Source organism: Onychomys torridus, chromosome X, assembly GCF_903995425.1.
Source record: "Onychomys torridus chromosome X, mOncTor1.1, whole genome shotgun sequence".
In the NCBI taxonomy this organism is placed as follows: domain Eukaryota; kingdom Metazoa; phylum Chordata; class Mammalia; order Rodentia; family Cricetidae; genus Onychomys; species Onychomys torridus.
Window position 1 is genome coordinate 294439 of NC_050466.1, and position 13236 is coordinate 307674.

The window sequence follows — 13236 nt, forward strand, 5'->3', positions numbered from 1 at the left end:
ATGAAAGTTGTGATGCACTCGGTCCTGTATGGGTTTGGGCCTGACATGGCTCACAGTGACAATATGTAAAGATAATCAATGGTAACTTTAATTGTATACTTTCTGCATTTTCTCTATGTGTACATGAACATAGGTGAACTATTTTTCTGTTTGAAAAAAAAAAACTGGCTTACAGTGAATACACTCTTTTGTAAAATGCCCTGATATTTTAAAATATGAGAATCTACTAACGGATAAAATATTAAAATTGAGATTTAGAAAAATAGTTCAATAATACTATTAAAGTTCAGCAAGGAAACATTGACAGATGCTTACCTTATTTCAAATAGGGAGGAGTGATGCACTGTCCTAATTAGTCTTATCAATAAAAACCCAGATTCAGATATTGAGGGTGAAAACTGAAAGATCAGAGAAGCAGAACAGCCAGCCACTAAAGACTTCTTACTTTTATGAAATCTCAGACCGAATGGGTGGGGGAAGCCTGTCTCTAGGAACCCTTAGACTGAATGAGGCTGAGATCCTGTCTCTACCAGCCTAGTGTTGGGATCAAAGGCTTGAGCCTCCCGAGTGCTGGCATCAAAAGTGTGAGCCACCACTGCCTGGCTCTGTTTCTCTTTTAGACTGGCCCAGGGTGGCCTTGAACTCCTGATCTTCCTGCTTCCTCCTCTCAAGTGCTGGGATTAAAGGTGTGCGCCAACACTGCCTGGCCTCTATGGTTAACTAGTGGCTATCACTGCCCTCTGTTCTCTAGGCAAGCTTTATTTGTCAGAATACAAACAAACAATCATACAACAGAGAAGTTCTACTCAGAGACATAAAAACAAATAATTAAGTATTTGATTTTTTTTTTAAGAATTGCAGCTTATTTACAGTAAATAGTCTCAAGGAAGCTTAATAGGCAAATGCAAACCAGTAAAACAAAAACATAAACCATGCATACATATACACATTAATCAAATAACTGGATTTTTAAGGAACCTTAAACAAACAAAATATTTTTAAATCTGTATATAAATAGGTGAAGCATGCACAGATATTTTGGGTATATGCATACAACTACATACATGAAATTAATAATTTTCTTTTATAGTAATGAAAAATGACTACTAAATAAGCAATAACAATGTTTACCATTTAAATTGCTAAAAGTTGTTGGTAAATGATTACATTCAATACTACTGTCATACTCCAGAGGTGGGAGTTGGAATATGTACAGTCTTTAACACTCATCAAGATGAATTTGACTTGGTTGTTATCTTATAGAAAAAAATTCTGGGGCTGGAGAGACGGCTCACTGGTTAAGAGCACTGACTGTTCTTCCAGAGGACCAGGTTCAATTCCCAGCACCCGCATGGCAGCTCACAACTGTCAGGAACTCCAATTCCAGGGGACCCAACACACATGGCAAAATGCCAATGCACATAAAATAAAGTTTAAAAAAAGAGAAAAAAATCATCTTACAAGACTGAGGAAGTGGGTTCTTGACTTTGAGTGAGGTCAGCTTAAGCAACATAGTGTGGCCCATTTAGAAACCATGGAGGGAAAGGAAGGGGCAGAGGAAAGGAGACAGAGAATGGGGAAATAAAAGAAGACAGGAAGAAAGGAAAGAAGGAAGGAAATTAGGTAGAAGAGAAGGGAGGAGAGATGAAAGGAAGGGAGAAAGGGAGGGAAGGAGGAAGAAGCCAAGAAGCTAGGTCACACTCCAGAGACTTAAAAGGCCCTGTTGGCAAGGGGTGGGGCCGCTGGTCTAGGAGGGCAGAAGTAGACAGTAAGAAAGGCCTGCCTTCTCTGTGACGTTTGAGGATGTGCCAGAGGTATCCAGTGAGCCAAGGCAGTACCGGCATACTACAGGATGCCATGAGAGAAATGCCTTTACAAGAGTCTCTTTGAGAGGTTCCAGGAGAGTACATCTATGGGGCTTTTAAGCAGCCGAGTCTTGAGATGCAGTGATTCCAGTCCTGCAGAGGCAGAGCAGCCAGAAGCCACTGCAGGTCCCAGTTTCCTGTCAGGCAATCGCAAGCGCAAACAGAGAAGTTGGGACTGTTCGGGACCTGGACCCAGCTCTAACATCCACGGATCTCAGAACCAGGGAATAAATCTACAGCAAGTTTTTGGCATCGTCTGCAGGAAAAAAGTGAAGCTCTCATCTAAGCGTGCTTACCAATCTTTATTTTTGGATGGGGAAGACAGTGATATCAAAATCCGTGCTCTAGGGAAAACATGGCCTTTACACAAAGTATTTTTATGTCAGTCAGGCTACTTTGCTAATATGCTCAAAGGTTCCTGGAAAGACTCGCACAATGATATTATTGAATTGGAGATTAAGAACGAGGACATAGATGTGAGATCCTTGTACTTTGTGTTTGGTTCCTTGTATAGGGACGAGGTCCTGCCAATCAAGCCCCTCCAAGTTCCTCATGTTTTGGCCGCAGCAAGCCTGCTTCAGGTAGAGCATGTAGTTCATCAATGTAAGGAGACCATGATGAAAACCATCAACATGAAAAACGTGTGTTTGTTCTATACAGCAGCAGAAACCTATCGATTGAAATCTGTAAAGACACAGTGCTTTAAATGGCTTCTTTCTCATTTGATGACACACCCGAGTGTTGGACTTTACAAAGAAATTGACATAAAGCTCATGTACCTTCTTGTGTCTTCATCAGACCTGCTAGTGATGCAAACGGAAATTGATATATATACCACACTCAAAGAGTGGATATTCCTTTATCTTAATCCTCACTGGAAAGGTTCAGTGGAACAGCTTTTAGCTAGTGCCAACAGCTGGCTTTCCAAGCACATGGAAGGTAGTGAGAGCATCACTTTTCTCGAAAGTGAAGAAGGACTAATATTTCAACCAGTGTTTAAAAAATTGAGGTTTCAGCATATCATCTGTGACCTAGCCTCCACAACTCTTCTTGAACGAGATCGTCTAATACCTTTAGAATGGTTGTCACCCGTTTATAAACAACAATGGCTGACTTTGCTCCACTCCCAACAACACAAGGAAATTGGGCCAGGAATCATCAATGAAAAGGAACTTGAAGGATGTAGCATGAGATGTGGTACAAAGATCAACAGAGATGGTAAATACTCCTGGAAGTGGTCACATTGCAAATTTAGCTTTCCTTTACATATCATCTTTACCAACCGTTATATCATTTTTAAGCAAAACCGCCAACCATGTGATGGTTCTGCCTGTTTAAAACAGATACGGAATGTAGTATACAGAATGACTTTGGCGTATTTTGACTCCAATGGGAAACTAACTTTCAGTAGAACAACTGGTTATAAAACCATTACTTTCAAAGATAACGAGGAACAAATTGCAATGAAGTTAGATGGCATAATTTTAAGCTTCCCTTTATATGTATTCTGCAACTTCCTGTTTACATCATTAGCAAATATGGAAAACATGTAATCTTGTCAATTATTAGAACATATGAGCAGTTTGAAAACACTGAGTGACTCATTTAATTTGAAGGCTATGTTGTGAACACAGTTAAGGTGACCGACAACAAAATGAAAATTCTTAGGAGTCTAGTACCACCACAAATGACTGCTTGTCTGCACTTGATGTCTGTACATTTCTGAAGAGAACTTTCACTTCCAACAAATTTGTTTGAAAAACTTTCACTTTCCAACAAAGCAAATGAAAATAAGCTGGTCTTTTGATTTTCATTCATCATCAATGATCAAGCTTTGAATGGAAATAAGAGACTATATTTGCAAGGAAAAACATCTAAATGAACTTATTATGTAACTTTGACCCTAAGTTTGAGACTAAATAAAAGAAAATTCTCTTCAGTGCTGAAACTGTTATGAACTGTAGCTTTATATAAGCTTATAAGATGTAAATCAATGGTTAAAAAATAATTGAGATTAGTCACCGTTGATGTATGCTTTCAAAAAACCAAATAATGTCAAGTTTTTTCATATCATGTAGCATAATTTCTTGGTATTTTAGAATTGATTTTTCAGATCATTTTTATATGATTTGGATACCTTTTACTGCTGATTATCTTTAACTATATATTCACAAAATAGATATTTATCTTATAATTATCATGTCACATGCTATGTAAACAATCGAATTACATATGCAATGTGTCTGCATAGAAGTATATATGTTTACATACATGTATTTATAACTTTATGTAAGTGTAAGAACCAAAGAATGAAATTATTCATGGTTCCAGTTATCTGACTGTCAAGATATAAGTTATTTCGTTGTATCCTGATCACTTTCTCTGCCTTAGTTTCTTTTCCTGTTACTGTGATAAAATACCCTTATGAAAGCAACTTAAGGGAAAAAGTTTATTATATCTCATGTTTCAAGAGTATGTTCCATCATGGCAGGAGTTTAAAGCAGCTGGTCACATAACCTCTACAATGAAAAGAGATGAGTGTTCTGTAAGTACTGGGCTTTCTCCATTGTCACCTTGACAACTGCAGCTATCACAACTCTACCCCCTTGTCAACATGACACCCCAAAACATCTCTTTTCATCCCTAACCTTCCATCCCTTTGTCCTCATAGGCTCATGACCATGTTATGGCATAAAATGCGTTTAGTCCAACTTTAAAAGTCTCCATATACAATTCCAACACTTTCCTTTGTTTATTTGAATTATCTGCATTATTTTTCTTTCATTCATGAATATATTTTGTTTTTATACCCACTGCCTCCTCCCACCTTCTGGGTCTATCTTCTCACATCCCCATCCCAATTTCATTTGTTTTTATATATAATCTACTGAGTCCAACTTGTCCATATGCACATGGGTGTAGGGCTGTCCAATGTACGATGGACAACCTACCAGGGACCTTATCACTGAAGAAAACTGACTTACTCTCCCCTGGCAATTCTCAACTGCCTGTAGCTTATCTACCAGAATCAGAGCCTTGTGAGCTTCTTCACCAACTATGCTGGAATAGTGACCAGGTAGATCATATGCAGGACTTGTGTGTTGTGTATGCAATTATGCTATTGAAATTGAGGGCCATTGCCTGTCATGTCTAAAAGACATTGTTTTGTGACAGTCCTCCCTGACTTCTGGATCTTAGAATCTTTTTGCCCTCCTCTTCTGCAGTGTTCCCTGAATCTTGGGAGGAGGAGTTGTAATGTGGTGGAGTGACCACCCACAACCAGTTCCAAATACTGAAAACACTGACGTTTCTTAGTTGTGAGCACACCAAATAGGAAAGACATTATATACTTCTAGGGAAAACACTTTCTTAAGCAGTTGCTTTTGAAAAATAAAAGGAAAGTCTTTTGCTTAGACTTTCTCTCTTTCAGTGAGTTAGGATCGTCACAGGATGGAGTCTCTAAGGATTTATGCTTTGCCCTCAGAACACCTTTCCTATTGTCCCAGTACAGTACAGGTTTCCCTTCAGTAGTGCTGATCTCTCAGTTACAGTTGCTTCCTCCGAATTCACCTGAATATTCAACTGCTTTGAAATGTATTTTCTTTATGTGTATGGAGAGAAATGGAAGAAAACTTAGGAGAGAAATGGTTTGATTCAAAATGCAAGGATACCATTCCCCATGTTTTACCTGCATGTATGCCTGTATACTACTTGTGTGCTTGGTTGCCATAGAGGCCAGAAAAGGGCATTGGATCCCCTGGGATTGAAGTTACAGATGTCGTGAGCAACTATGTGGGGGCCAGGAACTGAACCCAGGTCCTCTAGAAGAGCAGCCAGTACTCTTAACCACTGAGTCATCTCTCCAGCCTATGCTTTCCCGGCTTGAACTTTCCTATGCAAAACAAACTAGTCCATTATCTTTAAATTGAGCTTCACTCAGCCCTCAGAATATGGAAAGAATGAAGACAGATTGGTGGCCAAAATATCACGCTAAATTTCCTGAGATTTTGAGACCTCATGAGTTGGCCTGTTGTGTCTATATGTCTCTCAGAGTTCTTGTCTTTCAAGCTTCTACCAAAATTGCCCATTAAACTCTTTCCTTCAAGCCTGTTTAAGCTTTCTAGTCCATACTACCAAACTGTTGCCCATTTCAGCCCAGAACAGTTACAGAGGGAGGCCAAAGAAGCCCTTTGGTTTATCACAGCAGCCCCAATTTGTGCCTTAATCTCTGTTCCTGTTGCTGTGCTGGAAAGCCTCTCCAAAAGCAACTGCGTAGAGAAACGGTTTGCTTCACAATGCAAGGATACCATTCCCCATGTCAGGTAACTCATAGCTGGCCTTCAAAGACTTCAAAGGCAACAGAAGCTTGAAGTAGCTAGTCACCTTTGCAGCCACAATCAGCACGTAATACATGCCATGTTAGCTGTCAGCTTGCTTCCTCTATTTTATACAGTCCAGGGTTCCCCAAACAGGAAACTACACCACCTTAGGTGGGCAGGTCTTTCTACCTCACTGAACGCAATTAACAGCCCCCCCACCATGGGCATGCCCAGAGGAAGCTCCTTTCCCAGGTGATTATAGATTCAAGTTGACAGTATTAAGAATCACACTCTACTTGTGCTATTTGGGCTTTTTATTTTATTCATTTAAATCTTCAATTTTTAAAAACAAAAAAATTTAAACATAATTCTTTGTTGATTCTTTGGAAATTTTACATCATGCACCCCAACCCTGCTCATCTCCCAGTTCCTGCATTCTGCCCCTCACCCCAGCAGTATGCTCCCCAAATAAATTGAAAACAGAACCAAAAAATAAAACCCCACCTGACTCTCCCATCTTTCAGACAGCTCTTCATTCATCCTAGTGACATTGAGAGAGGGGGTGCATCATGCAGTATACCCCTTTTGTCCAATCAGCCCCACCTACAAAATGTTCAGTACAGTGAGTCACTGGTCGGGTTCAAGGCCTCTGGTTTCTGGTATGCCATCATCACTGGCCAGGCCTTCATGGAAACTTCCTCTTGGATATTCTCTTGTTGCCCTGAGTCATGGAGATTCTGAGCTTATAGTTCTGCAGGACCAGTCTCTTTCCAAATTCCAGCAGGTCAGAGATGGGGCAACTGTTAGGATGGGCCAACCCAAGGCCCAGGATGTGAGTCTGGGTGGTAGTTGAACTGGTCTGTCCAGTCGATTGGGACCACCCCCTCAGGTGGGGGACAGAGCCAACTCTCCTAGGTCCATGTCACTGGGGCCAGCTCTCTGGAGGAGTGTTGGGGTCAGCTCTCCAATGGAGGGGGCAGTGTCAGCTCTCCTCCTAGAGTGTCCAGTGAGGGCTAGGGACAGCTATCCAGGAGCCAATGAGGGACAGGCCTGGTTCAACACAGCCCTTAGATTTCAACACACATGGCTCCTATGTGGCAACACAAGCCATGGACATCAGACTAGACCCTGGCTGCTGTTGGCCTGATCACCGTGGTAGTGAATGTCTCAGACATCAACATGGCCACAGGTGGTGGCCCAGACCCCTGGCATCTGCGTTGACTTCCACGGTATAACAAACAAGACTTAAGCACAGACCTTGGCTGCTGTAGAGGCAGGGACCCAGACATTCATGTCTGGCCCTGGAACAGCAGCACTGACGCAGAGGACACCATGACCCCAGCAGCAGTATGACCCTTGGATACCAACATGGCCACAGGATGCAGCCTAGACCCTGGGCATCTATGTGACCTTTGGTGGCACCACAGGCCATTGGACATCACAGGCCCCAACTGTAATAGGATCATCGACCCAGACATGGTCCAATGCAGCAGCCTAGGCTTGAATGTCACCATGGCCCCATGTGGCAGCACAGCCCACTCAGATCCACAGGGCCCCCACAGGCGGCCCAGATTCCCGGCATCAGCATACCCTTTGATGGTATCAGGAGCCACAGACATTGACTCAGACCCACACTGGTTGCTGTAGGGCCATTGATCCAGACATGGCCCCTTGCCACAGCCCAGGCTTGGATGTTACCATGGCCCTGAGTGGCAGCACAGGTCATTCAGATTAGAATGGCTCCAGTGGACACATGGCCCTGGGAGAGCAACATGGACTCAGGTGTTTGACCAGAACCCAGTCACTGTATAGCCTTCAGTGATTACTGAAGCCTTGAATATCAACACAGACCCTGGCTGCTGCAGGGCCATGGAAGCACAAGCCACTCAGATCAACATGGCCCTGGTGGGGGTACGGACCATGAACACCACCATGGTCACAAGTGGTGGCCCACACCCTGGGCATCCCCATGGCCCTCTTGGCAACATGGTTTATGGACATCTCCATAGACCTCAGCTGCCTGGACATCACACTGGTCATGGTCACCTGGTGGCAAGCAGGTCACCAAAATCAGCCCATTCCTCAGAGCTCTTGCTTCTTCAGACTTGCGTCTTAACATAGCCTCTCCTTCTCTCTGATTTTGCCACTATATACTTGCTCATCATAAAGACACCCAGTGGCCTGACGCCTTGTGGCACTGGATGGGAATGTGGGTGTTTCAGGCACCCTAGATTATGAGGACTCAGGCTTCCCTTGGGTGTCTTTTGCCTGCCTGAACTGCATGGCATCCGGGGGCCTTTGGATGCTTCAGGCAGCCTGGATAGGGAGGATCCAGGGTGATGCATGGGTGGGTGTCTTTTGCCTCTAAAAATTTTAATTGGTGACTATTTATTGCACGTATTTTTAGGCTTCATAAAGACAGTTTCTTTGAGGTATGTCATTACCATATTCACTTTGCTTTTTTTATACAATTTTTTTGGTTTTTTGAGACTGGGTTTCTCTGTGTAGTTTTAGTGCCTTTCCTGGAACTCACTCTGTAGACCAGGCTGGCCTCGAACTCACAGAGATCCATCTGGCTCTGCCTCCCGAGTGCCATATTCACTTTCCAAACTTTCTTTTTTCAGTTTCCCTGTTCTTCCTTCTGCTACTCTTTCCCCTGCTTGCCTTTCTTCTGCTTTCTGTCATATATATGCCATATAAAAATGTTTTATGTCTCTATAGAAAATAGAGATTCCAGAAATGAAACAAAGTACAATATTAGTTTTTCTGAGTCCCAGTTTGCTTAATATGGTGATCTCAGGTTGCATTCATTTTCCTAGAAACCATACAATTTAACTCATTAAAAGTTTTTTATTTTTATTAATATTTTCCAACAATGTATTGTAATTAAATTTTCCTCTCCTCTGACTCCTCCCAGATCCCCCTAACTTCTCTTCCCACATAAATCCATGTTCACTTTTTCTTGATCTCTTTCTCTCTCATACACACACACACCAAAAAAAACCAAAAAGTAAACTAACAACAAAAAAGACAAAAAGTATACATTTTAGGAAGCTTCTACAGTAGTAGGCTTCCACATGGCTTTTCAAAGGGCTTTTAGCCTTTATTGTCCGTTACCACATCCTATCCTTTACCTTGCCTTCCCATCTCTCTCCTTATTTAATCCTTCTATTCTAGTTTTCCTTTATCTCTTTGTAACATTATATTTTCCCTTCCTTGGAAAATCCTCTCCTCCACTCTGGTCTTTTATTAGTTTCCTGACCTCTGTAGTTATTTGGATTGAAAAACACATCTAAATTTAAAAGCTAACACCCACATAGAAGAGAAAATATGCAATATGTGTCTTTCTCTGTCTGGGTTACCTCACTCAAAATGATTGTTTCTAGCTCCATCCATTTACCCAAAAATTTCATAATTTTACTTTTCTTAATAGCTGAATGATATTCCATTGTGTAAATGCATCATATTTTCATTTTCCATTCATTACTTATTGGCCATCTAAGCTGTTTCCAATTTCTGGCTGTTATGGATAAAATGATAAAGAACAGGGATGAGCAAGTGTCTCTGTAGCAGGATGTAGAGTCATTTTGGTATATGTTCAAGAGTAGTTAGATCTTATGGTAGATCCATTTTCAGCTTTCTGAGAAACCTCTACAATGATTTCCATACTGGTTGTACCAGTTTGCACTCCCATCAGCAATGAATAAATGTTCCTCTTCCCTGATATTCTCACCAACATGTGCCGTCATTTGATTTATTGATCTTGGCCAGTCTGACTGGAGTAAGATGAAGTCTCAAAATAGTTTTAATTTCCATTTCCCTGATGGTTATCGATAAGAGGGTTTTTTAAAAAATGTTTTCCAGCCATTTGTGTTTCATCTTTTGAGAACTCTCTGCTTAGTTTTGTGCTCCCCAGATTTTAATTTTAATTGGGTTATTTGTTTTCTTAGTGGTTTTTTTTTTTAGTTCTTTATATTTTCTAGACACTAACCCTCTCTCAGATGTATAACTTATAATGATCTTTCCCCATTCTGTAGGCTGCCTGTGTCTGCACGATGGTGCCCATTGCCATATAGGAACTTTTTCACTTTCATGAGATCCCATTTATTAATCCTTGTTCTTAATGTCTGTGTGTGTCCTATTCAGAAAATTTTTTCCTGTGCCAATGAGTTCATGGCTATTCTACACTTTCTCTTGTATCAAATTCAGTGTATCTGGCCTTGTACTGAGGTCCTTGATTACTTTGGGGCTGAGTTTTGTACAAGGTGATAAATATTAATTCATTTGCATTCCTCTATATGCAGACATCTAGTGTGACCAGCATCATTTGGTGAAGATACTGTCTTTTTATTTCCAGTGTTAATTTTGGCTTCTTTGTCAAAAATTAGGTGTCTGGGTTTATTTCTGGGTCTTCACCTGGATTCCATTGATCAACAAGTCTGGTTTTTTGCAGATACTGTGCTGATTTTTATTACTATAGCTTTGTAGTATAACTTTAGTTGGGAATGGTAAAAACCTCCAGCAGTTTTTTCCTTCTTCTGTTTTTAAATTCAGGATTGTTTTAGCTGTCTTTGGCTTTGTTTTGTTTTGTTTCCATATGAAGCTGAGAATTGTTCTTTCTTTTTAAAAAAATATTTTTATTTTATAATTAATTTAATTTTACATATCAGCCACAGATTCTCCTGTCCTCCCTTCTCCCACCCCACCCCCCAGCCTCCTCCTCCAATCCATCCCCCAATTTCCACCTCCTCTAAGGCAAGGTCTCCCCTGGGGAGTCAACCTAGCCTGGTAGATTCAGTTGAGGCAGGTCCAGTCCCCTCCTCCTTGCACCAAGGCTGAGCAAAGTGTCTCAGCATAGGCCCCAGGTTCCAAAAAGCCAGCTCATGCACCAAGGATAGGTTACGGTCCCACTACCTGGGGGTCTCCTAAATAGTTCAAGCTCATCAACTGTTTCACTTATCCAGAGGGCCTGATCCAGTTCCATGGGGGCTCCTCAGCTATTGGTTCACAGTTCATGTGTTTCTGCTAGTTTGGCTATTTGTCCCTGTGCTTTTTCCAATTATTGTCTCAATATCTCTTGCTCATATAATCCCTCCTCTCTCTCGTCAATTGGACTCTTGGAGCTCCACATGGGGCTTGGCCGTGGATCTCTGCATCTGCTTCCATCAGTCACTGGATGAGAGTTCTATCATGACAGTTAGGGTGTTTGGCCATCCGATCACCAGAATAGGTCAACTCAGGCACTCTCTCAATCATTGCCAGTAGTCTATAGTGGAGGTATCTTCGTGGATTTCTGGGGACCTCTCTAGCACTCTGCTTCTTCCTATTCCCATGGGGTCTTCATTTATCATGGTATCTCTTTCCTTGTTCTCCCACTCTGTTCCTGATCCAGCTGGGATCTCCCGCTCCCCTAAGCTCTCTTTCCCCCGACCCTTGCTCTCCATTACCCCCTAACCCCAAGTTTGCTCATGTAGATCTCATCCATTTCTGTCACTGTGTGATCTCTGTGTCTTTCCTAGAGTCCTCTTTACTAGCTAGCCTCCCTGGAATTGTGATTTGTGGTCTGGTTATCCTTTGTTTTACATCTAGTATCCACTTATGAGTGAGTACATACCATGTTTGTCACCATGCACAAAACTTAAGGCCAAGTGGATCAAAGACTTCAACATAAATCCAGTTATTCTGAACTTGATAGAAGAGAAAGTAGGAAGTACTCTTGAACATATTGGCACATGAAACCACTTCCTAAATATAACACCAGTAGCACAGACACTGAGCATAACAATTAATAAATGGGACCTCTTGAAACAGAGAAGCTTTTGTAGAGAATTGTTCTTTCAAGATCTGTGAATAATTGTATAGCAATTGTGATAGATATTGCATCGAATCAGTAGATTTATTTTGTTAGGGTAGCCATTTTTACAATATTAATACTACCAATGCATGAGTATGGGAAATCTTTCTGTCTTCTGGTATTTTCTTCAATTTCTTTCTTTATTGTTTTAAAAGTTTTATTAGTAAGTCTTTCACTTACTTAGATAATATTCCCCCAAGATATTTTTTGATAGTGTTGTGAAAAAAGTATCATTTTACTGATTTCTTTGCCAATGTGCAAATAGAGAACTATTCTGACAGTAAGTGCAAGGTCACAAAGAAATGGAGATAAGTTAGAATGGTGACAGAGGCAGTTGGGGAAGAACTAGTGGGACCCTCAGTCTACACCAAGAAGCCAAGTCCCTAGGGGGTGGAGTGGGCTGGGCAGAGGAGCTTCTGCAGGCAGGCAACAGCAGCAGAAATAAGAGTAAATCTAGAGAGACCAGAATGGAAGACAAAATGGAGGATAAAGGTCACCTTCCTGAGTCCTAGCCTAGGGTGGTGGCTGTGGGTTCCTGGTAGAGAGCAGTTCTTTCATGTTAATGGAGTTACAAAAGAATGGAGATGGACTAGAAGGACAGGCTGAAAGTAGGGGTCAGAAAGAATGAATTTCATTCATTTTTATAAATTAATAAAGCTCTCTTATGTACATATGCCATGATTTCTTCATCCTTTCACTTGGTGTTAGATACCCAAGCTGATTCTTTAAATTGGATATTGTTACTAGTGATTCCTTAAAAATGGATGTGGCAATATCTCTTTCTTAGGTTAACGTAGTGTTCTTAGTGTATGAAGTCAAGAGTCCTATATCTGGATCACATGGTAGCTCCAGTTTAGTTTTGGGTAGAAGTCTATACTGATGTTCACAGTGAGTGGATTAATTTACACTCCCATCAAATGTATATATTGGATTCCCTTTCTCTGGGTCATTTCCATTGTTTATTGTTGCTTTACATTTTAATCATTCTGACTGGGGTGAAATAAAAGTCATGATATAGTTTGAATAGGCATTTCCTGTATGACTAAACATATTGGACCTTATTTATTTACTGGCCATTTACACTCCATATTTTGAGAACTCTTTCTTCATTTCAGTAGTCCATTTTGAGTAGGCTGTCTGAATGCTTTATTTTTAAATATATATATATATATATATATATATATATATATATATATAT

The 13236-nt window shown here is 40.9% G+C and overlaps 1 protein-coding gene across 1 annotated transcript; it reads left to right on the top strand.

Annotated features, from left to right (window-relative positions):
- Positions 1-1912: 1912 nt before the first annotated feature.
- Positions 1913-3418, top strand: LOC118573806 (germ cell-less protein-like 2). Its single transcript, XM_036174207.1, has one exon. It carries the CDS (start codon positions 1913-1915, stop codon positions 3416-3418), a length of 1506 nt encoding a protein of 501 aa, XP_036030100.1.
- The last annotated feature ends 9818 nt before the right edge of the window (positions 3419-13236 follow it).